We start from the raw sequence: 27108 nt of genomic DNA, 5'->3' as shown, positions 1-27108 counted from the left end.
TTATAATTATTTTCTCCATTCATATGAAATGATGTAATGCTAAAATTTTCCATTTGACTGCAGTCAGACAGCAACTTGAGACTGCCGACATATGTACAGAGGTGTGCTGCTGTGAAGTAAGGGAAGTTGTTTCACAAGAAAAACAAACAAAAACCAAAAAAAATACATAAACACAAAACAAAACAAAAAAAACACCCTGGGATTACTGCCAAAACTGGGATGTCTGAAGAAAAAAAATTCCACTTGAAGTCGATAAATGAACAAACATGATAATATATGCTGGCCCTGGATCTTGGGCTGCGGCGGGGACGCCGGCCCATGCCGGGTGGCCGTCTGGGGTGTCTGTTTCCCCTGGCGATGTTGACCCTCTGCCTGGGGGGGCGGGGGTTGCCTCTTTGGCGCCTGGGGCCCGGTGTCCTGTGCTGGGTCCGCCCTGGGCCTCCGGCCCCTGGCGGGGTCGGCGGCTGCCGATCTTGGTCGCCTGGGGCCCGGCCCTGCTGGACGCTGGAGGTCCTGGCCGGGTTCTCCCTCTGCCCCCTTCCGGGCCGGTCCGTGGTCGTCCTCGTGGTTTGGTGGCTCGGATCTCTACTCTGGGATTGCTGCCGGCTGCCGGTCTTGTGGGCTCTCGGGCCCGCTTCTGGCCTTCACGGAGGTCAGAGGTCATAGTTGCATGATCACAGTCACAATTGCACCGTACTCTGCATGTGAACATAGCAACCATGTTGTCTTGGGGGGTGTTAAGTTTGTCCTGGTGCCAAAATATCAAAAGACATGTTTCCTCAGTTTGTGTGTTTCACATAGATGATTTGAATAATTACTAGCTGTGTTTCCTAACAAAACCCGTAGGATGCGTTCCGGTGTGTCTTTGTTAAGGTGTACTAGCTTGTTATCTGTTGTGTCGGTTTCAATTGAAAGATAATTGTATTCTTGCACTTTTTCTTTTCTCTTCACTATCCCCTCTTGTTGTTGTTTTTTTTCTCCTTTTCTCGTTTCTCTCTTCCTGCCTTTCCCCTGTCAGGTCCGGCAAATTTATGTGTATTTAACTAATCAACAAGTATTCAATCTAAATAAATTACTGTACAGTATCAAGGGGAGTCTTATACTTACGAACTCCCCTTGGAAAAGCAAACTTGTATGGCACAATGCAGCAGCCAGATCCTCATTCTGCCTGCTCTGTTGCCGGACAGGACAAAAAAAAAAAAAAAAGAGAAGTTGATTTCAGTACAGATTCTGATTGTGTAGACTTCAGATGGTGGGCACGTTTTTGAGCAAAATAGTAATTGATATAAAATGACATCTTCCAGTAATAATCCAATAGGATGTTTCCTTTCAGTCTTTTCCATAAAGTCAGCTATTTCTTCCAGTCAAAAATCAAAATTTGGTCTGAAACATAATCTGCAGGAGCTTGAATGGTCAGCAAACTAACAACAGCAATCAATGAAATTAAATGTTACAAAGCAAATCATTTAATATTTTCTTGTCTTCAACTTCTGTTACAGTCTTCATGCTTACCACAGTCAAACTGCATCAGGCTGCCTGTAATATTTTGCTGAGCAAACACAAAATAAAAATATAATCAAATATATCCTCAATGAATGAATTTTGAGAGTCACAGTACAATTTCTCTGAACTGTCATTGTTCACAGCTGAAGAGGCGTTTCTCTGACATAGACCAGGTTGGTATCAGCAGAAACACTAAAAAACTACTGTCAGCAAACATTTCAGGAAACACAGTCAATCAACGGGCTGGTTTGTCAGCATCTCAAAGTCCTTTTCACACGTGATGCTTCAGCACACTGATGGCATCAAAGGAGATTTTGTGTTTTATCAAAAAACAGATTGTTCTTTAATAAAACTGAGGATTTGCAGTCATTTATTTTCATTGGAAGAGATCAGTTTTTAATAGGAACATTCACAATTCGCATTTAACTTGAGAATACACACTCTCCTCAGTCTTCATCTCCATCTTCTTCTTTCCTCGTTTAGCTTTCTTTCCAGAGAAATGCAGCGCAGCATAGTTCAGATCATGTCCACCTTCAGTCTGTGCAGAAAATAAAAGGATCATTATGAAGTCACATTATCATATCAAGCTGATAGGAATCATATTAATGAAATCACCATAAATAATGTGATTTAGTATCATTACTTACAGTATCAAATCCTGGTTGACTCAAATTGTCGTGTCTTGCTTGTGAGGAGGTAAATTCTATTCCTAATGACAAATAAAAACAGAATTATGTCCTTTATCTTACTCTCTAATTAAGATCAAATGCTGAAAGAACAAATCGAATTTGTCATAGTCATCAGTGCAGTGTGTAAATATGAATTAATAATATTGGTCTACAAAGATCTATGAAATTAGGTCAGATGTTTGAAACTTAAGTAAAATCACAGCTGTGTAGAACGTGACTCAATAAACAACATTTACCTGTGAATTGTTCCTGTGCTGCTCTTGAAGTTCGGTAACGGATTAAAACGATATTCACAATCACAGAAATGGCCAAGCAGATTATTGCTACCACCAGAGCAATCATTTCAGATTGTGCAGTTTGTAAACAAGCATCTGAAAGAGAAGTAGAATAATTACTGATGATGTTATTAACATATTTTGTATATCTTCAGTGCTGAACATAAAATCATACCATTGGTCAGAGTAGTTCCATTTCCAAACAGTATCTGTCCACATGTGGCCACAGCACAGTAGTAAGTCCCAGCATCAGAGGAGCTGAAGGTCTTAGAGGAGCGATAAACACAGCTCTTCTGAGTGTCAGATCTCTTCTCACATTCATCAGGTCTGTTTCCATCAGTATAGATGATGTCTGGATGAGATTTATCTGATCCAGGTCTGAACCAGAACACACTCAGATCTCCTGAACATGTTTTCTTGTCAGAGTCAGAGAAGACTGAACACTGGAGAGTCTGTGATTCTCCTGGATGGACTGAATGTGATGCTGTGGACTGAACAACAGTGTAGTCTGATGTCTTCTGACCGTCTCCTGTGTAATGAAAAAACTGTTAACAGAATGAGACTTGAAAGCACATTTTTAAAGCCTGAGAAAAATCTCAAATGGGATTTTAGTAGTTTTATATCTTACTGATATGAACAGGGATTATTGATACTATACTTCAATTGAATCAGTGGTTGAAATAATGTTTGGATTTAAATAGAAGAAATGCATAATGAATGTACTTTTCATCAGACTGAAATTAAAATATGTTTACCATCTTTTTTCGAACATGTTCAATGACGGTTATTCATAAATATATTTACAGTAGTGCTTTTGTTGTTACTGTTTGTAAACCAATACAAAGTAGCTCATATAATTAATTACCTTTTATGATCAAATATATCCCACTTGATTTAGACATGCCAAGCCAGTTGATGAATGCACAATGATAGATTCCCTCGTCCTCTTGGATTGTTCTCAAAATTGTCAGGTTGGTAAAATTGTCGTCACTATTAACCTTCCATCTTGAGTTATTAAACTCTGGTGCATACTGATGTATTCTATATTTCCACTGAGTCACAATTAGTTTCAGATTATCTCCAACACTCTGCTTGAACCAGTGGATGTCTCCTTCGCGATTATCTTTATTAGACAGAGCACATGTTAAATTTGTAGATTCACCAATTTGAACTGGGATCACTGGAATGAGTGTATCTGAATTAAAAGAAAACAGAAAATACAGAAGACAGTAAGTCGCAATGATGCAGGAAATCCACCATCTGGAAACGCCATGTGAAAATTAGAAAGTACTTACATCCTTGATGAAGAACAAGCAGTGTAATCCATAAGACGATCATCTTGACATTGTCTGCTGTCAGGGACCTTGCTGCTATTTAATTGAGTGTAGGAGGAGTTATAAGTTGGCCAGTACCCTCTATGTCACACTACCAAATGCATCTGATTGGTTCCCAAAGAATAAAGATTCTAAAGTTCACTTCCTGCCACATTGGTCTAGTCCAGGGCTTTGAGGATTGTATCGCCTCATTCGTATTCATTTACTCACTCATTTGATAATGATAAAGCATTTTGTTGTTCTGAATTTTACAAGCTCATGTTACAGTTTTTTTCATCTGTATTTTGTAATGTCCATCCTCTGATCTCACTTTCAGCTGCACAGCTCAACACATAACCAGAAAGTTCAGGTAGCAGGTATTTGTTATGAGGTGTCCACAGAAGGTTTGAAACCGCAAATATTTGTTCAACCCAGCATATTGTTACAGTGAATTTGTGAAACCAAATGGTTACAGGTTTACAGATTATGTCACAGAAACAGATTGTCCATGGATCACATCGTCTCCAGGGATCTGTTTTTCACATTGTACTCTTTTCTGTTGACTATTTGCCATCAATCTTAAACTTGATTCATCCCCTTAATAAGCTCCTGAAATTAGATTCATAAATATACAGATCTTTGATTTTAAGTACTTCGTCAATATTTTTCATCTTACACAAAATCTGGGACCAACACATGTATTGTATTTCAAAAGTGCATGTTCTGCTCAAAATTAACACCACAGGAAGTACATTTGAATGTCAAGATATTTAACTTTTTGAGGACATGGGTGATGTTATTGTTCATATTTATATCTTTAATATTTTGGGACATTTAACATGTTTTCCACTTTTTCCATTCAAATGAATGAATTAATGTTCAGAGCCCAGGATGCTGTGCTGTGGTCACATGTGGGGAGCTGTCAACTCGAATTAAAATTTGTCTTTAACCATTGATTACTTTGTCAACTTTCACCATCATAATTTTTTTTTCATTTAAGCATTGAAAAGTAAGTGGTCTTATTAGCAGGACCACTCCGGAAGATGAGCTGAAGGCTGGGGGAACGGGCAGAAATGCTTGGTGGCATTGGCCGGTGGAGATCATCTGGATGCTGGCGGGGAACCACTGGAGGCGATGGTAAAAGCAGAGCATGTCTGCAAGCTGGGCAGATGGGATTCAGCTGGGAGCACAGACTTCAGAACTGGGCAACGTCTGCTGACTGTGATGCTGGTCCAGGGGAAACTTCATCTGACTCCAGATCCAGGGAAATGTAAGCCAAATCTGGACTTCAGTCTGGACTAGAGTCCTGTCAGTTGATTCTGGCAGGACCCTGGACTTGATGTTGACCTCGGTGACCCTCTCAGATGTCAGAACAGATGAGACATCAGGGGTCCTCTGAGATACAAGGACAGGCGAGGAATCTGTTAGGAAGCAGGACTGGTTGACCAGGACTGCACTGCATTAGGTGCATTCTTCCACCATGTTTGCCATGGCGCTGGGGAGTGGTGAGGCCTGCCTTTGGCGAGAGCCACTCTTCCTTCTGTAAGAGCTCAAAAGTGGGAGCCTAGCCGCGCTAGACCCATGTTCTGAAGATGCAAAGGTCTAGGCACACTCGACAGGGAGGGAAGCGGGCTAAAAGGCTGTCTATCAAATCACTCTGCGGCAATTGGGTAGGTATACAACCAATCAGCGCAACGAATAGGCTCCTAGAGCGCCGGAAATCAGAGGATGTGGGAGTTCGGTGAAGCCTTACTTATTCAGTCAATGGGTGAAGTTCAAGTATATTACAGACATGTTAACAGAAAGATTATTCAGAGTCGGTGCTAATGGAGCTCAACGACTGTTGTCGTTTTTGTTGTCGACCCTGGCAGAGAATTAAATTCGTTGCCGTGGGTTGTCTAGCACGACTAGGCTAGTTGTTTCCGGTTGTTTCTGTCAGAATCGTCGCACCTCTGTCTTCACTTATTTACGCCCGCCTTCTGACTCTACACTTCATGGTGATTGGTCCGGCCAGTTTTAGGAGCATCCAACCTCGAGCCTTATGGAGGGTAACTAGACCCACCCTGGTAGAGAATTAAATTTGTTGCCGTGGGTTGTCTAGCGCGGCTAGGCTACAAATGTGGAGGTGTGTTCAGTAATCTTGAGGAGCATGATCTACTGCAGGACTGCTGGAAAATGAAATATTGCAATTTTGAAGTTTGCGGACTCTGAAGCTGGCTTGAGATTCACTTGCTATCCAACCCACTAACAGGTGCCATGATGACGAGATTATCAGTGTTGTTCACTTCACCTGTCAGTGGTCATAAAGCCAGGTTAATGTTAAAGCAAATCACAAATGGAATAACATTGGACACCAGAATATCTGTGAGGCAGCGTGATAATCCACCTCACCTGACACTATGGAACAGTCCAGTGGATGTTTCAGGCACAACTACTCTACATCTACTGAGACTGAAAATATGCCCACAATCTAAAAAGCAGACTGGAACATTTTGGTTTGTGGTTTTTATGAGGGTCAACATACTGTCAACCGCAAGTGAAGACACGTTGGCCTAAATAGCATAAAACCACAATTTCCCCAGTTCAATATGAGCCTAAGAGCTGTGACACGATGCTGTGTCTCGGCTGTACAAGTAACTCGAATATACGTAAATGGAAGGGTGGGTACAGAAAAAGTAATTTTAAAATGCAAATTAAAACAAAAGAACAATGACCATTTGCTGATCATTTTTCAAGTATTTTTGTAAGGGCTACCAGTGAGCTACCAGAGCACCATGATAAATACTTTTGAAACTTTATGTCCTCCTTTGCACTCAGAGACAAACACAAATTAAGTCATCACTGACAAACAAATGATGCGTGGAAACTTTGGCACTGTTGTGGCTGAACTTCTAAAGTTGTGAATACAAGTCGAAAGGCGTGTTTCTTCCTGTTTCACTCTGTTTTTAATCTCAGGAAGATGGTCTTGCACGACTATTTTATGTTTTTGAAATATACAAGTGGAATAACACGATGTTCTTGTTATGTATATTAATAATATGAGAACAACTTACAGGAGAAGTTGTCCATCTTTAATCTCACTAATCGGTGGTTTAGTGTTTAGTACTGGCGTTAGCTGATACATGAGGGGAGGATCTAATCATTCACTTGTCCCACCCTGATCTTTTTGGCAAGAGCAGGACTTTATCAACTACTGATTTGACTTCCTAAACTCTGTTTGAGTTTGATTCACTTTGGTTCAGTGATGGCAATCTTTTCAAATTAATGATGAATAAATCGGTAATTATGCATTTAAAATAAAACAAAAATGAACAATATATACTGTATAGTTTCAGATTATAGATTAACTTTGTTGTAGATATCTGTAGTTTAAAAACAACAACATACATTAGCTGTATTTTAAAAAAGAAGAAAGATAAACTACAACAATAATCCCACTTTGTTCAGGTAAAATTAGGCTGCTGACGCCTTTTGCAGTTCTCCTGTACGTTCATATCTAGTTAGAGGCCATAATTAGGTCTGTTCTCAGTAAACAGTTTCAGTGGTTGGTCAAAGGCGGAGAAATGGCTCACCACAGCTTTTCTCTGTCAGTGTAGCTGCTGCATGTGGCTGTTTGTTCTCATGACAGACATGCAGAAGGCCTGTACAAAGTGCTCTGACACCAGGAAGATGAGGGGTTTTATTCATATCAGTAAATATATTTATATTCACATTTAACTTTATTTAAAACACAGACATTGTGTAAACATAAAATTTCATGCTTCTATCTACTGCTGTGGGAAGCTGTGGTGTACAGATACTTTGTCAGAACTACTGTCTGTCTCTAAGTTTCAGTCGTTCTCAGTTTGTGTCTGCACACATGGCAACCACATAATGTGAAACTTGTAATGGTGTCAGAGTCCCTGCCTCTGCCCTGATTTGCTGTCAGTCTTTCCTCCTCCTTCAGTGTGGACACCATTGCTGCACTGCATTATTAGAAGGGTCAACCACAAAAGTGTCTCCTGTGCTTTTCACGCCTTGACAAATTGTCATAAAAGATCAACAAAAGGATTCATTAGAATAAAACAAACAAAAAAACAGGCCTGGGGTTGGCAGCAGGCATGGACAGACTGTAGGCAGGATCAGGGTGGTCAGCTGGGTGCCGCCAAGTCTGTAGGGGCTCCGAGCTCGAAGTGGATGTCTGAGCACCTCACCATATCTCTAAGGCTGTGCACAGTTACCCCACGGATGAAACTCATGTTGGCCACTTGTTCTTTCGGTTACTACCCGCAGCTCATGACCATCAAAGAGGGCGAGAATTTAGGCTGACTAGTAAATCAAACCCTCATCACCGCTGCAGTCTGGTACGATGTCTGCATTACTGCTGATGCTGCAACAAGCTGCCTGTCCATCTCACGCTCCTATGCATTTTCCCGTCACTCATGAACAAGACCTGGAGATACTTAAAGCTGCTGTCCGGAGTTTCTGTTTGTTTTCAATTTATGTATCATTTTTTAACAAAGCTTAAATGTGTTAGTCTAGTTCGATACTATAATATAAAGTTAGTATAACGCGATATGAAAATTTATTCCTGAGCTCCGTCTTCCTCTCATAGACCCCCATGTTATTCCAAAAAGCACCGGTTGCTGCCGACCAATCAAGTTCGAGCTTCAGCTTTGTCATGCTGTCAATCAACGGTTACGCGCACAGCAAGCAAGCCCATGCAGAGGTGGGCGAGCTATGCACTACGCAACCGCGCGCACATTTGTTTTGCTTGTGGAGGAGAGAGCATCAGGGCTCAGCAACTTCCAGAAAAGTTACCAATCCCACGGCTTGTCAGGCCAAGAGACTGCAGGACGTTTTTTGGCTCGGGGTGCTCGCGTCGCTCCCCGACCACGGCCTCCATAGCCCGGCTGACGCCTTCGTTTAGATGCCCGACCTCTGGAGGAAGATGTTGGGGCGTCTGGGACATACTCTTCGTCAGAGGAGTCATGCAATTCTGAACTCTAGATAGAAATAAATAAACAATCTAACACATAAACACGCGTAAATGCACTAAGTTTGATAAACAACGTCATCCAGAGGGATACACGAGTGTAATCACATATTGAAACTTTACTCGTTCGTCCTAGCAGATTCATGTTATTTTGGTATTAGGACAAGTTAGACTCAATACAGCATTCTAACGTAATTCCTTTATTATTTACTAAATGTAGAAGAGGGGAAAACAGCAAAACAGGCGAGATGCTGCAGCACTCCGGGCACTTCTCTCATGTACTGCGCGCGTGCACAAATAAAGGGGCGAAATCAGAGGGAGGGACGGTGGAACCACCAGTGTTTTGGGAGACGCTGCGATTCAAACTCCGGACAGCAGCTTTAACCTCCTTCACCTTGAGATCCTGTCCATTAAAACCAAAAACAGGATCAAAGAAAAGGGGTAGTCATGGTAGAGTCCAACACCCACCCAAGATGCACTTGACTTTGGACCAAGAATGCAAATACATCTCTCACTTTAGTTGTACAAGATGGTGATGGTGAATATTCAGATACCAAATTAATTTCCTGATAGTGCCTTAGCAAACGAATATTCGGATATTCGGGATATTCGGGTCCAGTCCCAGTAACAACCCCCCGGTTCACTTGAGGGTAAGACTTTGTCAAATCCATAAAACATGTGGACTGGCTGGTCAAATTCCCATGACTCTATCAGCAGCTCCGCCAGGATAAAGAGCTGAGTCCACTGTTCCATAGTGAAACTGCATTCCTCCTCCTGAATCCGCAGTTCCATAATAAAACAAAACAAAGATGTGAACCACCACCATTGTCTGCCACTCTACAAGAACTGTATTCAATAACAACACGGTACTGAAGAAACATTTCAACCTAGACAGTCAAACAATATCCAGAAAAGTTAACTTCTCAGGGTTAATCTTGTCCACATCTTGCAATTCGCCACTGAGGAGTTTCTTGACTACTTTGGTGACCTCTGACATGAATATGTGCAAAGATTTAGCAGAGTCCTCATCAGAGGATGTATTATATAGATAAAGGAATTCCTTGAAGTTCTCTTTCCTTGCCTGACTATGTCCCCAGTCCGGGTCAGCAGTTCTTACTTCAGAATGTCTTTTTTCCTATTACACAATTTTTGTTTTATCACACAAATGATATTCATTTAGTTATCCTTAGTCCATGGACGTTTTTATGGAAAGGTCGAGGCAGCGGTTAGGGAAAGTGTGATGACCAATAATGGCTTTCTGTGCTGGGAACAGACTGAGAAGTAGTGACAAATCATAACCAATATTACCAACCCCTGGACAGCAGGTCAGGTGAAAGGAAGGATCTTAGTCAGTATGAATGAAAGTGGGCGACTGACCAGCAGAGCAACAATGAAAACTCTAAAGTCACGCCATAAGTGTGGATAAAATTGTCATATCACATATGTATAAATGAGAATGAGTTTGTTTTAATGGTCAAATCTATGACATGAAAATTCAACTGTATTGTCCTCATTTTGCTTAATACCTCTTACTTTTGTCAGGACCCACAGAACCTTCACCTCTCTGTGCCTCACTTTGTTTAGGATCGAAACATTGACTATCTTTGACATATAAACAAGTGGAAGCATCTGTTTTCTGAGGAAAGTTTGAAAAGTGCATTTGGGACAAACTTTCAAGGGACATATCACCATTTGAAATAAGTGGCTGGTCAAAACAAGTATAGTAGCATATGAAAGGTCTCTTTTCCCACATTTGATTCTAAACTCATCTTCAAGATATGATTCTTTCTATGTCATAACAATTTTCTAATCCAGCCAAATTTTAACAGTTACAAATGTCAGTTACAGCTGTGAAACATTTGTAAATGTTTGATCTGATAATTTTGATAAATCACTTTGATCAAACAAGTTTGGAGCATTTGGTGTTTGTTTGAGAGCCTTTCAGATTCTGCTCTGATAGTGTTCAGTTATTGTTCTCTGTTCATCCTGTTGGCCAATTTCTATCATCACTGTCCTTTGTACGAGGCCAGAAAAAAAGTCGCACATGAATGATCATGGTTTTAATTCCGTGAGTAAATAGAACCTTAAATTTGACATTTTATCAGTGTCAAAATCTGTCTGTAACATTGCAAATAGAAGGAAAATTCAGTCAGATGAAGCAATATGCTGAGATTTAATTCTGAAATGAATGCAAGCTTATGTTTTCAAACTACACACATCTTGGAAAAAAATAATTTTAAAGCAAAAAATTACAAATGTGAAGGCAAAGAAGTGGGGAAAAATCAAAACAGCTCTTAAATTTTAAGTGAACTTTATAGATTTGTTTTTTCAATGTATTATTCTTTAAAAGAAAGAAGCAACAAATGTATACAAACATCAGTTTCATTTAGCATATCTGTTTTACGTTACAGTAAGACGAAAACTTAGCATTCTGAAAAAGCCATTACACAGCGCCAATAAAAGTATTCCTTCCTCTTGGAAGTGTCCAATTTGAATTGTTTTTCATCATTGAATCATTGATTTTTGACAATAATTTACACAAAAAGAGGTCTTTCCGTGTCAAAGTTACAACAGGTTGCTGAAAACATTGTCAATTAATTTAAAATATAAATTTTTAAACAAGTAGTTGCAGAAAAATTCCCCCCTTCAAGTCAGTATTAGACGCACCTTTGTCAACAATTATAGCACAAAGCATGTCAAAAAAAAATCTCAGTTGGACTGAAATAGCATAAAGGTTATCAATATTAAATATATTACTTTTTGAGAACTGAAATACAAGCCCAATGTGACCGAAGCTTTCACACAGTGCATCAGAGAAAAAAAAGGAATGTTGTTACTTTCTTGCAGAAGCGTTGACATCAGTGTAGATCGTCTCTTCTTGTGCTGATTTTGCATTTCTTCTCTCAGCTTTTCTCTTGTTGAAGGTCGGTGCAGAATAAAACAACGAGTCCTCATTTCTCTGAGGAAAAACATGATGTGTTATTCTGAAATATTCCATTTAAACTTGGAGGTGGTAATTACATAAAGTAGGGTTATTTCTAATCTATTCTTTCAGTACTGTACCTGTGGTCTTTCCTGATGACCACTGGCTGCTGCAGCATCTGTTTGCAGGGATTTACGGTGAAACATAGTGTTGGTTAAACTACACAATTAAATTATGCAAAACCCAATTTGGTAAAAATATTTTTAGGTACAACAATGTGCAGGAAACTTATATTACCGTTGCAGAAATCACAAGTTTTTGTCTTGATGAAATAAATGAGAAAGGCTATGACAATCAGACTTGTAGCCAAAGCAGCAGACACCAGAAAGAGAACTGTATTGTCTGTCTTGAAATCCTGCATGTTGAGTGCTGAAAAAATACAATCAGAAATATTTTGGTAAAATCACACATTTGGGAAAAAAGTTTCATGATATCACTCCACCAGATTCTAAATTAAAAAAGACTAATATTATTTAACCAGTATGTAAAAACATCTGATAATTACCTTCATTGCCCGATTTTGCTCCGTTTCCAAATAATATCTGTCCACATGTGGCCACAGCACAGTAATAAGTCCCAGCATCAGAGGAGGTGATGGTTTTAGAGAAGTTGTAGACACATTTCTGAGGAGACTGAGCCTCAGGATTGGTCTCACATTCATCTTGACTGTTTCCATCAGCATAAATGAAACTGGGATGAGATTCATCTGATCCAGCTCTGAACCAGAACACTCTGTGTTGTTGTTCTGGACATGTTTTCTTCTCAGAGTCAGAGAGGACTGAACACTGCAGAGTCACTGGGTCTCCTGGATGTTCTGGATCAGATGGAGGGACTTGAATGATGTCAATGATGTCTGGTTCTGATTCTAGGAAATGTATACAAACATAATAAACAGTTTTGAGTCACTTAATTGAAAAGAAATTTGTTGAAACTAAGAATTTATAGTCCAACAGAAACAAAAATCTAGTTGATTTACCTTTGATTTTCAAGAATGTTGTGTTCACAAATTCTGTGTCGAGTTGGTTAACTTTTATACAGTAGTAAAAACCAGAGTCACTTAGCTGAGTTTCATGAATTTGCAGAATAAAAGTTCCAGGTCCTTGTATTGCTGTAATGTGAGGAGTCTTATTAACATCATTATAATCAAAACTAAATGTTCCTCCCAAGAATTCAGGATATTTTCCAGAAACAAGTCTGATCCAGTGCAAAGTTTGTCCATGCAAAGATCTCTGGCGAGTGCACGTAAGAGTCACATTTTGTCCGACACCAACAGTCTCTGTGACAAAGTTATGATCATCGATGCTGCCTGAAAAAACAAACAAAAGGAAAGAAAGAAAAAGACTCATTAATGACAACAGACACAATTATAAATGTAAAGTTATGTATAAATAGTAGACTTTGATTTGTGCAGTAAATGTGACCTCTCTAAATATACTTACGCCCCACTCTGAGCATCAGCAGGAAATAAAACAAGACCAGCATTTTCTCATGTGTCCACTGGTGACTGAATTCAAATTGAAGCAGAGGATAAGATGACATGCCTAAATGTAATGGCATCAAGTGGGAGGGAACAATTTCAGAGCGATCTGATTGGTTTCTGGTCTTGTTGGCTTTTCACTGTATTACCACAGTGGAAATAATATCAAACATCTTTCCAACTGAAACACATGAAACAACACCAACAGCAAGTTCTTCTTTCATGCTTCTATAAACACAAGAAATAAATATGTGATATTCACAACCAAACCAGGGGACGTTTCGAAACAAAACCTTTAAAATAATGAATTCACATAAACACAAGCTTTTATTCAAAGATGAATTTTCATCTCTGTGATTCTGGTTTGGTGAAGGTTAAAAAGCGTAAACTATTTTCTGAAGGTCAGAGGAAGATTAGAATTGTAAATAAACTGTAATTGAAATAATGGCTAAAAGGCCACTCCAGCAATTTGAATTGAAATCTCCATGAGTTTGGTAACTTAAAATAGACAGATTAAAAAAAAAAAAAAAAAAAAAAAGATCTCCAGTAAAGCAGCGAAGACAAAGATAACCTCTAGGAGACACTGCAGGAAATGATCAGGGATGACCAGGCTCAGTTACTAACACTTAGTTTATGTATGTGCAAGAATTAACTTGAGAAATGAATAAAGTTCCTGAGAAACAAAAATTGTGGCTCTCACACTTCCAAGGATTACATTTATAAATCTATATTTAATTCCAAAGAGTTTGTAATTAATATTATTTTTTGGAGTGTGATGCTTTCAAGGCAAATAGTTTTTCAGTGCTTTTCTACATTCAACCAGCTCCCTTTCTGTTGTTTTCCTGTGTTTCATTGGATCTTATCCAAACAAACGTCACCATAAAGGAAAAGTAAATATATTTACAAATGATTCAGTCGAGCAACAATTCAGTGTTTTTTTTCAACATTCTCATTTTGAACTAATTATTGATACCACAATAGGAAATAAATCAAAGAGTCACCTTAAGTATTGTGTGGATCAACCAGTTCAGAAGCTCCACATCATCAGTGATGCCCCGCCCACTCTGCTGTCAGTCACTTCAGCAGGAAGATCACAGCAGACAGAGTTGGGCAGGTGGTTGTGGTCTCAGCCTCCATCCTCTACACGGCTTCATCTCTGTTCAGGCGGTTGGTTAGAAGGAGAAGCAGAACACTGCTTACAGAGTTGAATTCAAGACCTGATTGTGAGGCAGCATGAGAGACTTTGCCAAGAATATATTCAATAAAAACAGATGCTTCTGGTGGCAGTTAAATGATAAAACTACTAAGCTGACTAATGTGAAGAAATCCTGTGTGCTGCAGCTTCACTACAACAGTGACAGAACACACGACAGTATACTGCAGTTCAGGCCAACAGCAGAGACTCTGACATTCAAAAAAAAATACCAAGGGAGAGTCAGGGATTCTGGAACAACTTTCACCAACTTGCAAAAAGTAGAGAAGATATAAAAACTGCAGTAACATTTGTCAAACTGGAACATTTTGGTTTGTGGCCTTTTTCAAGTTCAACATACTATTGACCGCATGACAAAACATGCTGGTCTGACAATGACAGTTTTAACACAAAGCTCCTCAGCAGCATAAAACCACAACATCCATGGATCACCTGCATCACATGTCACACCTCCCTCTATAACCCCATGTTGTCTGTTCACTGTCCAAAAAGGCAAAACTTCAGAAAAAAATATCTCAAAAACTGTTGTTAATAACACAAATGGAAATGGAGTTTTGACCATAAAGATAATCTTGCAGTCAAAACAGTGAGTTTCCTAAATCACTGATTTCTGACACAAAGCTGCATCCAATCAGAAATGCAGTTCTACAAACAGGAGGGTGGAAACAACAACATAAAATATGATTTTAAACAAAACACAGACTAAAAGATGCTTTTACTTGTTTCTGTTGTACTTTATTGCTTTTCTTTGTGTGCACAGCACTGTTCACACCTGAAACACAGAGACACAAACACATAAATTCAGTCACCACTGACAAACAAATGATGCATGGAAACTTTAGCACTGCTGTGGTTGGTCGTCTAAAGGTGTGAATACAAAGGGGCTGTTCTTCCTGTTTCACTCGGCTTTAATATCAGGACATTGGTCTTGCACTGATGTGTATCTATTTCAAAAGTGCAATTTAAAGGCATTATGGAGGATGTTTTTTTTTGTTTAATTTGTCTGATTCACATAAAATGAATATACTGACCTTTGGCGGACTTGTATGGATGATTTTTAAAAGAATAAAAAATAAAAAAAATAACTGTGGACATGGCAGGACCTGAAAAACATCAGCCAATCAACACGCTCGGACCGAGGCGTTTGGTTTGCTCCCTTTCCTGTCAATCAAAAATCTTCCGGCTCAGGCCGAGTTACGTAGATTATGTATGCCTTGGACTTACGTGTTTTCTGTACGTGTTGCTTTGGTATAGCTTCGTAGTTAGCTGGCGACTTGTTTTGCTCATCTTTTTTTACATAATGGCAGCTAAAGATCCAGGGGGACCCAGCCGTAAAAGACAACTTCACGAGTGCTACGCACGTTTCTGGAGGGGGGCGTTTCTTCATAAATGTTAAGAGGGGGGAGGCCAGAGGGGGGTGAGGGAGAGGTTGTATGTGCGCATGCGCATGCTACGTTCAAAGTCGTAGGAAATTAAATCTCGTCTAATGCCTTTAATTACCTTCTATCATACTAAATGTTTTTATTATTATTATACAATCATAACTTACAGGAGAAGTTAAAAGCTATCAGAGAGATGGACACACAAACCTGCTCAGTCAGGCTGTTCTGATCGTTTTAATCACACTTGTTTGTGGTTTGGTGTTTTTCATTGGTATAGGCTGAATATTTCGAGGAGGTGCGAAGAAAGTAAACTTGTCCCACCCTGATTCTTTTTTTTTTTTTTGCAACATCAGAGCATTGAAATGTTATTAACTGTTGATTTGACAGTCTTGATGAGCTCTGTTCCAGTTTGCATCACTTTATTCAGTGTTGGAGTGGCAGTCTGTCCAAATTAAGGGTTAATGAATCAATAAATATGCATTCCATTTAAAACAAACATCAACTATGTACTGTTCGCTTACAGATGCAGAGAAATGGTTCACCACAGTGTTTCTCTGTCAGTGTAGCTGCTGCATGTGGCTCTGCATGTTGTTCTCATGACAGACGTGTGGAAGACCTTTACAAAGTACTTTCAGAAGAGAAATATGAGGGGAGTTGGTATTGCCAACCACTCCCATGATTGTAGGCAAAGCTTCCACCAAATCTTAAGGTTCTGCTTCTTTAAGAGAGGACACAGTAACTGGATTATGAAGTTCCTCGAAATCCTCTTTCCACTGCTTGACAATGTCCCCCGTCCAGGTCAGTAGTTCTCCCACCTCGCTGCACACAGCCTGGGCCACGCCCGGCCTCCAAGAACCTCTTTTAGCACACCAGAAGTCCTTCCACATTGCCTCTCCAAACAGTTCTCAGACTTGAGACTTTGCAACTGCCACAGATGTAACCCTTTTGGCTGACCGGTAGCTATCCACCATTTCAAGAGACTCTCAAGCCAACAAGGCCCAAAAGAAATTCCTTCTTCAGCCTGACTGTTTCCTTCACCGCTGATGTTGACCAGTGGATCACAGCAAGCACTAGTGACCTTCTGGTCACAGCTCCTAACTACCACTTTGGAAAGGTTGGCTTTGAACATAGCCGAGACATCAGGCCACAGGTCTGATGACATGACTACAAAGTCAATCATCGACCTTTGGCCTAAGGTGCTGTGGTACCAGGTACACTTATGAGACACCTTATGCTCGAACATTTTGTTTACTATGGCCGATCCATGACTCGCACACAAGTCCAATGACAGAATACCATTCAGGTTCAGATCAAGTGGGCTGTTCCTCCCAATCACCTCATTCCACGTTTCTCCATCATTGCCTATGTGATCTTTTGACATTCCTCATCCAGGACAGCACCCAGAAACTCTCAGAAGGCTGGGTACTCCGAGCTGCTGTTTGGTGCATGAACACAAACAACAGTCAGAGTTTTCCTCTCCGCAACGCGTATTCAAAGTGAAATGACCCTCATGGACTTCTCTCCTTAGCCTCGCTCCAAGAGGGGGCCCCGTTCTCCCTTTTCCAGGTGAATTGGCACCTTTCCTTTATCTTGATGTCATTTGGGTTTTATAAATTGCTCTTTGTGTGGTCGTTCCCCAAAAAACAATTTGCCTTGGGAGACTCTATCAAGGGTCATTGCCCCTGATGACAAACATCTCAGGATCACAGAGACACTTGAATTTATGATAAGGTGAGGATTCCTAGGGGGGCAATTTATCACTTGTTTTCTCAATATTTGTGTGCACTGATAGAAAGGCAAATATCTGAATGACAAATTACACATTTATAAGTGATTTTTCTCTCTGTGTCTCACACAAACAGTCTTATCTTCAAGTGATGCATCTCATGACTTCTGTCGTGGGTTTGGCAACATTTCCTCTCACTTTTACCCTGCAGCTTTTCATCAAACTCAAAGGTGAACACAGCTCACATACTTTCAAGTCTGCTTTGAGCTATGAAGCTCTGTTCACACAGAACTAGTATTTCCTGGGGACCTCTGGCAATTTGTAATAATTGTGCACCTTTCTTCTTCCTCCTTTCTAATAGAAAATTATAGAGGCTCCCCAGCAATTTCAATTGAAAGTTCAGACAGTATTTTGGTTGCAAATTCAGGGGAATTCAGTAGTCACAGAATCGAGACTCATTTACAGACAGAGCTCAAATCTGTTTGAAAACAAAATACTTAAAGGATAGTCAGATGGACGACATTTAAGGCAGTGTGGGTAAAGGAATATTTTTCTGCCTCTTACTAGGCTGAACCATCATTATGTGTCAGTCTCCTGACATCATATCTGAAAATGTCAGTAAAATTGACATGTAGATGTAGATGTGCTGTTTCTAGGCAGCGAGGTCCTCAGCTAATAGCAGTCCATTGTGAAGAAGCCTTAAGTGTTAATCTGAAAATCTAAAATCACCCAAATGCCATCTTTAAAAAAACATCTTCTGGCTCTTATGAAGATAGTCCTTCAGTTTTGGATCACTGGTTACACAAATAATTCATGATGACAATCAGTTTGAGTTTCACACACACAGTAAAAATAAGAATGAACTCTTTATAGATTTATTATATGGTATTTGTCTCCAAACAACATTCAGTGATGATGACACAAGAAACTTAATTGTAGATATGCAGCATGGTAAATACCTTGTCCTGAAACTGATAAAAAACAAAAAACAAAAAAAAAAACATATTGACAGTAGTAAGAACTTAAAGATTTACTTGTCGGAATTTTGAATTTACTGGAGAGTTGTGATGAACATAGGCAAGAAACATGGGGAAAACAGCTGAGAAATTATAGCTGGAACTCTGCTGTTGACAGCATTTGTGCACGTTGTTTATGATTTCTGTAATTTCCACTTAAACCAAGTATCTGTATTTAACCTGAAGAAACATGAACAGCACAGTTTATATATTTATGCCTGAAAAACATGAATTGCTCGCCCTTTGAAGGAACCTTTTGAAGTTTTTTTATTGCTTTATTACAGACAGAAGTGACAAAATGAGGAAGAGAGGTGAAACAAATATTTTCAGTCAAATTTCAAACTAAGAACATTTCAGTTTGAGGTTCTTCCTGTTTGCAAGTGTTTGGATGAAAAAAAAACATTCAGTCTGAAGACATTTAAAAACAATGACAACTTCTTCACTAAATGTTATCAATGCATTGTACTACAGTAAATACAAAGCCCTTTAGTAGTAAACAAACAACACTGCATTATTCAATACAAACAGATTCCAAACATCTGTTAACTCACTAATCCAGTCCAAAAGCCTTGACAGCAGTGTAGATCCTCTCTCTCTCTGCTACGTTGGCCTCCTTTATTGCACCGCTGTCAGTCTTTACCACAGTAAAGGTAACAGCAGAATAAATCCACATGTCTAAATCCTTCTGTAAAAGTAGATGAATGAAAAACACGAGCAATGTCAAAATATGAGCTGGCAGGTGGTAATTATATAATGTAGGGTGATCGCTAATCTATTCTTTCAATACTGTACCTGTGGTCTTTCCTGATGACCACTGGCTGCTGCAGCATCTGTTTGCAGGGATTTATGGTGAAACATAGTGTTGGTTAAACTACACAATTAAATTATGCAAAACCCAATTTGGTAAAAATATTTTTAGGTACAACAATGTGCAGGAAACTTATATTACCGTTGCAGAAATCACAAGTTTTTGTCTTGATGAAATAAATGAGAAAGGCTATGACAATCAGACTTGTAGCCAAAGCAGCAGACACCAGAAAGAGAACTGTATTGTCTGTCTTGAAATCCTGCATGTTGAGTGCTGAAAAAATACAATCAGAAATATTTTGGTAAAATCACACATTTGGGAAAAAAGTTTCATGATATCACTCCACCAGATTCTAAATTAAAAAAGACTAATATTATTTAACCAGTATGTAAAAACATCTGATAATTACCTTCATTGCCCGATTTTGCTCCGTTTCCAAATAATATCTGTCCACATGTGGCCACAGCACAGTAATAAGTCCCAGCATCAGAGGAGGTGATGGTTTTAGAGAAGTTGTAGACACATTTCTGAGGAGACTGAGCCTCAGGATTGGTCTCACATTCATCTTGACTGTTTCCATCAGCATAAATGAAACTGGGATGAGATTCATCTGATCCAGCTCTGAACCAGAACACTCTGTGTTGTTGTTCTGGACATGTTTTCTTCTCAGAGTCAGAGAGGACTGAACACTGCAGAGTCACTGGGTCTCCTGGATGTTCTGGATCAGATGGAGGGACTTGAATGATGTCAATGATGTCTGGTTCTGATTCTAGGAAATGTATACAAACATAATAAACAGTTTTGAGTCACTTAATTGAAAAGAAATTTGTTGAAACTAAGAATTTATAGTCCAACAGAAACAAAAATCTAGTTGATTTACCTTTGATTTTCAAGAATGTTGTGTTCATAAATTCTGTGTCGAGTTGGTTAACTTTTATACAGTAGTAAAAACCAGAGTCACTGAGCTGAGTTTCATGAATTTGCAGAATAAAAGTTCCAGGTCCTTGTATTGCTGTAATGTGAGGAGTCTTATTAACATCATTATAATCAAAACTAAATGTTCCTCCCAAGAATTCAGGATATTTTCCAGAAACAAGTCTGATCCAGTGCAAAGTATGTTCATGCAAAGATCTCTGGCGAGTGCACGTAAGAGTCACATTTTGTCCGACACCAACAGTCTCTGTGACAAAGTTATGATCATCGATGCTGCCTGAAAAAACAAACAAAAGGAAAGAAAGAAAAAGACTCATTAATGACAACAGACACAATTATAAATGTAAAGTTATGTATAAATAGTAGACTTTGATTTGTGCAGTAAATGTGACCTCTCTAAATATACTTACGCCCCACTCTGAGCATCAGCAGGAAATAAAACAAGACCAGCATTTTCTCATGTGTCCACTGGTGACTGAATTCAAATTGAAGCAGAGGATAAGATGACATGCCTAAATGTAATGGCATCAAGTGGGAGGGAACAATTTCAGAGCGATCTGATTGGTTTCTGGTCTTGTTGGCTTTTCACTGTATTACCACAGTGGAAATAATATCAAACATCTTTCCAACTGAAACACATGAAACAACACCAACAGCAAGTTCTTCTTTCATGCTTCTATAAACACAAGAAATAAATATGTGATATTCACAACCAAACCAGGGGACGTTTCGAAACAAAACCTTTAAAATAATGAATTCACATAAACACAAGCTTTTATTCAAAGATGAATTTTCATCTCTGTGATTCTGGTTTGGTGAAGGTTAAAAAGCGTAAACTATTTTCTGAAGGTCAGAGGAAGATTAGAATTGTAAATAAACTGTAATTGAAATAATGGCTAAAAGGCCACTCCAGCAATTTGAATTGAAATCTCCATGAGTTTGGTAACTTCAAATAGACAGATTAAAAAAAAAAAAAGATCTCAAGTAAATTAGCAAAGACAAAGATAACCTCTAGGAGACACTGCAGGAAATGATCAGGGATGACCAGGCTCAGTTACTAACACTTAGTTTATGTATGTGTAAGAATTAACTTGAGAAATGAATAAAGTTCCTGAGAAACAAACATGTGGCTCTCACACTTGCAGGGATTAGATTTATAAATCTATATTTAATTCCAAAGAGTTTGTAATTATTATTTTTGGCGTGTGATGCTTTCAAGGCAAATAGTTTTTCAGTGCTTTTCTACATTCAACCAGCTCCCTTTCTGTTGTTTTCCTGTGTTTCATTGGATCTTATCCAAACAAACATCACCATAAAGGAAAAGTAAATATATTTACAAATGATTCAGTCGAGCAACAATTCAATGTTTTTTTCAACATTCTCATTTTGAACTAATTATTGATACCACAATAGGAAATAAAGACAAAGAGTCACCTTAAGTATTGTGTGGATCAACCAGTTCAGAAGCTCCACATCGTCAGTGATGCCCCGCCCACTCTGCTGTCAGTCACTTCAGCAGGAAGATCACAGCAGACAGAGTTGGGCAGGTGGTTGTGGTCTCAGCCTCCATCCTCTACACGGCTTCATCTCTGTTCAGGCGGTTGGTTAGAAGGACAAGCAGAACACTGCTTACAGAGCTGAATTCAAGACCTGATTGTGAGGCAGCATGAGAGACTTTGCCAAGAATACATTCAATAAAAACAGATGCTTCTGGTGGCAGTTAAATGATAAAACTACTAAGCCGACTAATGTGAAGAAATCCTGTGTGCTGCAGCTTCACTACAACAGTGACAGAACACATGACAGTATACTGCAGTTCAGGCCAACAGCAGAGACTCTGACATAAAAAAAATACCAAAGGAGCGTCGAGGTTTCTGGAACAACTTTTACCGACTTGCAAAAAGTAGAGAAGATGTAAAAACTGCAGCAACATTTGTCAAACTGGAACATTTTGGTTTGTGGCCTTTTTCAAGTTCAACATACTGTTGACCACACGACAAAACATGCTGGTCTGACAATGACATTTTTAACACAAAGCTCCTCAGCAGCATAAAACCACAACATCCACGGATCACCTTCAGCTGTTGACCTGCATCACATGTCACACCTCCCTCGATAACCCCATGTTGTCTGTTCACTGTCCAAAAAGGCAAAACTTCAGAAAAAATATCTCAAAAACAGTTGTTAATAACACAAATGGAAATAGAGTTTTGACCATGAAGATCATCCAACAATCGAAACAGTTAGTTCCCTAAATCACTGATTTCTGACACAAAGCTGCATCCAGTCAGTTTCCACATAATACAAATGCAGTTCTACAAACAGGAGGGTGGAAACAACAACATAAAATATGATTTTAAACAAAACACAGACTAAAAGATGCTTTTGCTTGTATATGTTGTACTTTATGGCTTCTCTTAGTGTGCATAGCACTGTTCACACCTGAAACACAGACACACAAACACACAAATTCAGTCACCACTGACAAACAAATGATGCATGGAAACTTTAGCACTGCTGTGGTTGGTCTTCTAAAGGTGTGAATACAAAGGAGCTGTTCTTCCTGTTTCACTCGGCTTTAATGTCAGGACATTGGTCTTGCACTGATGTGTATCCATTTCAAAAGTGCAATTTAAAGGCATTATGGAGGATGTTTTTTTTTGTTTAATTTGTCTGATTCACATAAAATGAATACACTGACCTTTAGCGGACTTGTATGTATGGTTTCTAAAAAAATTAAAAATAAAAAAAAATAACTGTGGACATGGCAGGACCTGAAAAACATCAGCCAATCAACGCGCTCGGACCGAGGCGTTTGGTTTGCTCCCTTTCCTGTCAATCAAAAATCTTCCGGCTCAGGCCGAGTTACGTAGATTACGTACGCCTTGGACTTACGTGTTTTCTGTATGTGTTGCTTTGGTATAGCTTCGCAGTTAGCTGGCGACTTGTTTTGCTCATGGACCCAGCCGTAAAAGACAACTTCACGAGTGCTACGCAAGTTTCTGGAGGGGGGCATTTCTTCGTAAATGTTAAGAGGGGGAGGTTAGAGGGGGGTGAGGGAGAGGTTGTATGTGCGCATGCGCATGCTACGTTCGAAGTCGTAGGAAATTAAATCTCCTCTAATGCCTCTAATTACCTTCTATCTTGCTAAATGTTTTTTTATTATTATGCAATCATAATGTACAGGAGAAGTTAAAAGCTATCAGAGAGACACACAAACCTGCTCAGCTAGGCTGTTCTGATCATTTTAATCACACTTGTTCGTGGTTTGGTGTTTTTTATTGGTATAGGCTGAATATTGAGGGGAGGTGCGAAGAAAGTAAACTTGTCCCACCCTGATTCTTTTTTTTTTTTTTTTGCAACATCAGAGCATTGACATGTTATTAACTGTTGATTTGACAGTCTTGATGAGCTCTGTTCCAGTTTGCATCACTTTATTCAGTGTTGGAGTTAGCCTAGCCGCACTAGACAACCCACGGCAGCGAATTTAATTCTCTGCCAGGGTGGGTCTAGTTACCCTTCATAAGGCTCGAGGCTGGATTCTCCTTAAACTGGCCGGACGAATCACCATGAAGTGAAGAGTCAGAAGGCGGGCGTAACTAAGTGACGACAGAGGCGCGACGATTCTGACAGAAACAACCGGAAACAACTAGCCTAGCCGCGCTAGACAACACAGGGCAACGAATTTAATTCTCTGCCAGGGTCGACAACAAAAACGACAACAGTTGTTGAGCTCCATTAGCACCGACTGTGAATAATCTTTCTGTTTACATGTCTGTAATATACTTGAGCGTCACCCATTGACTGTATAAATAAGGCTTCACCGAACTACAGCATCCTCTGATTTCCGGCGCTCTAGGAGCCTATTCGTTGCGCTGATTGGTTGTATACCTACCCAGTTGCTGCAGAGTGATTTGATAGACAACCTTTTAGCCCGCCTCCCTCCCTGTCGAGTGTGCCTAGACCCTTGTGCCATCAGAAACATGGGTCTAGCGCGGCTAGGCTATGTTGGAGTGGCAGTCTGTCCAAATTAAGGGTTAATGAATCAATAAATATGCATTCCATTTTAAACAAAAATCAACTACACACGTGGACAAAATTGTTGGTACCCCTCAGTTAAAGAAGGAAAAACCCACAATTCTCACTGAAATCACTTGAAACTCACAAAAGTAACAATAAATAAAAATTTATTGAAAATTAAATAATCAAAATCAGCCATCACTTTTGAATTGTTGATTAACATGATTATTTAAAAAAACAAACTAATGAAATAGGGCTGGACAAAAATGATGGTACCCATAACTTAATATTTTGTTGCACAACCTTTTGAGGCAATCGCTGCAATTAAACGATTTCTGTATTTGTCAATGAGCGTTCTGCAGCTGTCAACAGGTATTTTGGCCCACTCCTCATGAGCAAACAGCTCCAGTTGTCTCAGGTTTGATGGGTGTCTTCTCCAAATGGCATGTTTCAGCTCCTTCCACATATGTTCAATGGGATTCAGATCTGGGCTCATAGAAGGCCACTTTAGAATAGTCCAACGCTTTTCTCTCAGCCATTCTTGGGTGTTTTTGGTTGTGTGTTTTGGATCGTTGTCCTGTTGGAAGACCCATGACCTGCGACTGAGACCAAGCTTTCTGACACTAGGCAGCACATTTCTCTCCAGAATGCCTTGATAGTCTTCAGATTTCATCGTACCTTGCACACTTTCAAGACACCCTGTGCCAGATGCAGCAAAGCAGCCCCAAAACATTACTGAGCCTCCTCCATGTTTCACCGGAGGGACAGTGTTCTTTTCTTCGTATGCTTGGTTTTTGAGTCTATGAACATAGAGTTGATGTGCCTTACCAAAAAGCTCCAGTTTGGTCTCATCTGTCCAAAGGACATTCTCCCAGAAGCTTTGTGGCTTGTCAACATGCATTTTTGCAAATTCCAGTCTGGCTTTTTTATGAGTTTTTTTCAGCAGCGGTGTCCTCCTTGGTCGTCTCCCATGAAGTCCACTTTGGCTCAAACAACGACGAATGGTGCGATCTGACACTGATGTACCTTGGCCTTGGAGTTCACCTTTAATTTCTTTGGAGGTTGCTCTGGGCTCTTTGGATACAATTCGAACGATCCGTCTCTTCAATTTGTCATCAATTTTCCTCTTGCGGCCACGTCCAGGGAGGTTGGCTACTGTCCCGTGGGTCTTGAACTTCTGAATAATATGAGCCACTGTTGTCACAGGAACTTCAAGCTGTTTAGAGATGGTCTTATAGCCTTTACCTTTAAGATGTTTGTCTATAATTTTTTTTCGGATGTCCTGGGACAATTCTCTCCTTCGCTTTCTGTTGTCCATGTTCAGTGTGGTACACACCTTTTCACCAAACAGCAGGGTGACTACTTGTCTCCCTTTAAATAGGCAGACTGACTGATTATGAGTTTGGAAACACCTGTGATGTCAATTAAATGACACACCTGAGTTAATCATGTCACTCTGGTCAAATAGTTTTCAATCTTTTATAGAGGTACCATCATTTTTGTCCAGGCCTGTTTCATTAGTTTGTTTTTTTAAATAATTATGTTAATCAACAATTCAAAAGTAATGGCTGTTTTTGATTATTTAATTTTCAATAAATTTTTATTTATTGTTACTTTTGTGAGTTTCAAGTGATTTCAGTGAGAATTGTGGGTTTTTCCTTCTTTAACTGAGGGGTACCAACAATTTTGTCCACGTGTGTATGTACTGTTCACTTACAGATGCAGAGAAATGGTTCACCACAGTGTTTCTCTGTCAGTGTAGCTGCTGCATGTGGCTCTGCATGTTGTTCTCATGACAGACATGTGGAAGACCTTTACAAAGTACTTTCAGAAGAGAAATATGAGGGGAGTTGGTATTGGCAACCACTTCCATGATTGTGGGCAAAGCTTCCACCAAATCTTAAGGTTCTACTTCTTTAAGAGAGGACACAGTAACTGGATTATGAAGTTCCTCGAAATCCTCTTTCCACTGCCTGACAATGTCCCCCGTCCAGGTCAGTAGTTCTCCCACCTTGCTGCACACAGCCTGGGCCACGCCCGGCCTCCAAGAACCTCTTTTAGCACACCAGAAGTCCTTCCACATTGCCTCTCCAAACAGCTCTCAGATTTGAGATTTTGCAACTGCCACAGATGTAACCCTTTTGGCTGACCGGTAGCCATCCACCATTTCAAGAGACTCTCAAGCCAACAAGGCCCAAAAGAAATTCCTTCTTCAGCCTGACTGTTTCCTTCACTGCTGATGTTGACCAGTGGGTCACAGCAAGCACTAGTGACCTTCTGGTCACAGCTCCTAACTACCACTTTGGAAATGTTGGCTTTGAACATAGCCGAGACATCAGGCCACAAGTCTGATGACATGACGACAAAGTCAAAGTCAATCATCGACCTGACGGCTCGGGTGCTGTGGTACCAGGTACACTTATAAGACACCTTATTCTCGAACATTTTGTTTACTATGGCCGATCCATAACTAGCACACAAGTCCAATGACACAACACCACTCAGGTTCAGATCAAGTGGGCTGTTCCTCCCAATCACCTCATTCCACGTTTCTCCATCGTTGCCTATGTGAGCTTTTGACATTCCCCTTCCAGGACAGCACCCAGAATCTCTCAGAAGGCCGGGTACTCCGAGCTGCTGTTTGGTGCATAAACACAAACAACAGTCAGAGTTTTCCTCTCCGCAACGCGTATTCAAAGAGAAATGACCCTCATGAACTTCTCTCCTTAGCCTCGCTCCAAGAGAAGGCCCCGTTCTCTCTTTTCCAGGTGAATTGGCACCTTTGCTTTTCCTTG

General features: G+C 39.8%; 2 protein-coding genes across 2 annotated transcripts; both read right to left on the bottom strand.

Annotated features, from left to right (window-relative positions):
- Window positions 1-1912: 1912 nt before the first annotated feature.
- Window positions 1913-3805, bottom strand: LOC127535820 (signal-regulatory protein beta-2-like). The gene is made up of 6 exons (XM_051954697.1): window positions 3763-3805; window positions 3333-3662; window positions 2643-2996; window positions 2429-2563; window positions 2151-2212; window positions 1913-2041 (listed from the first exon to the last, which is right to left on the bottom strand). The coding sequence occupies exons 1-6, from the start codon at window positions 3803-3805 to the stop codon at window positions 1913-1915; spliced, it is 1053 nt and encodes a 350-aa protein (XP_051810657.1).
- A 7783-nt stretch (window positions 3806-11588) lies between these two features.
- LOC127535819 (uncharacterized) lies at window positions 11589-26896 on the bottom strand. The gene is made up of 6 exons (XM_051954696.1): window positions 26536-26896; window positions 20241-20570; window positions 19770-20129; window positions 19502-19633; window positions 11819-11856; window positions 11589-11714 (listed from the first exon to the last, which is right to left on the bottom strand). Exons 1-6 carry the CDS (start codon window positions 26894-26896, stop codon window positions 11589-11591), a joined length of 1347 nt encoding a protein of 448 aa, XP_051810656.1.
- Between the last annotated feature and the right edge of the window lie 212 nt (window positions 26897-27108).

This window comes from Acanthochromis polyacanthus, chromosome 10, assembly GCF_021347895.1.
Source record: "Acanthochromis polyacanthus isolate Apoly-LR-REF ecotype Palm Island chromosome 10, KAUST_Apoly_ChrSc, whole genome shotgun sequence".
NCBI lineage: Eukaryota > Metazoa > Chordata > Actinopteri > Pomacentridae > Acanthochromis > Acanthochromis polyacanthus.
Note: the sequence above shows the minus strand (reverse complement) of the source record. Positions and strands in the feature narration are given on the sequence as shown.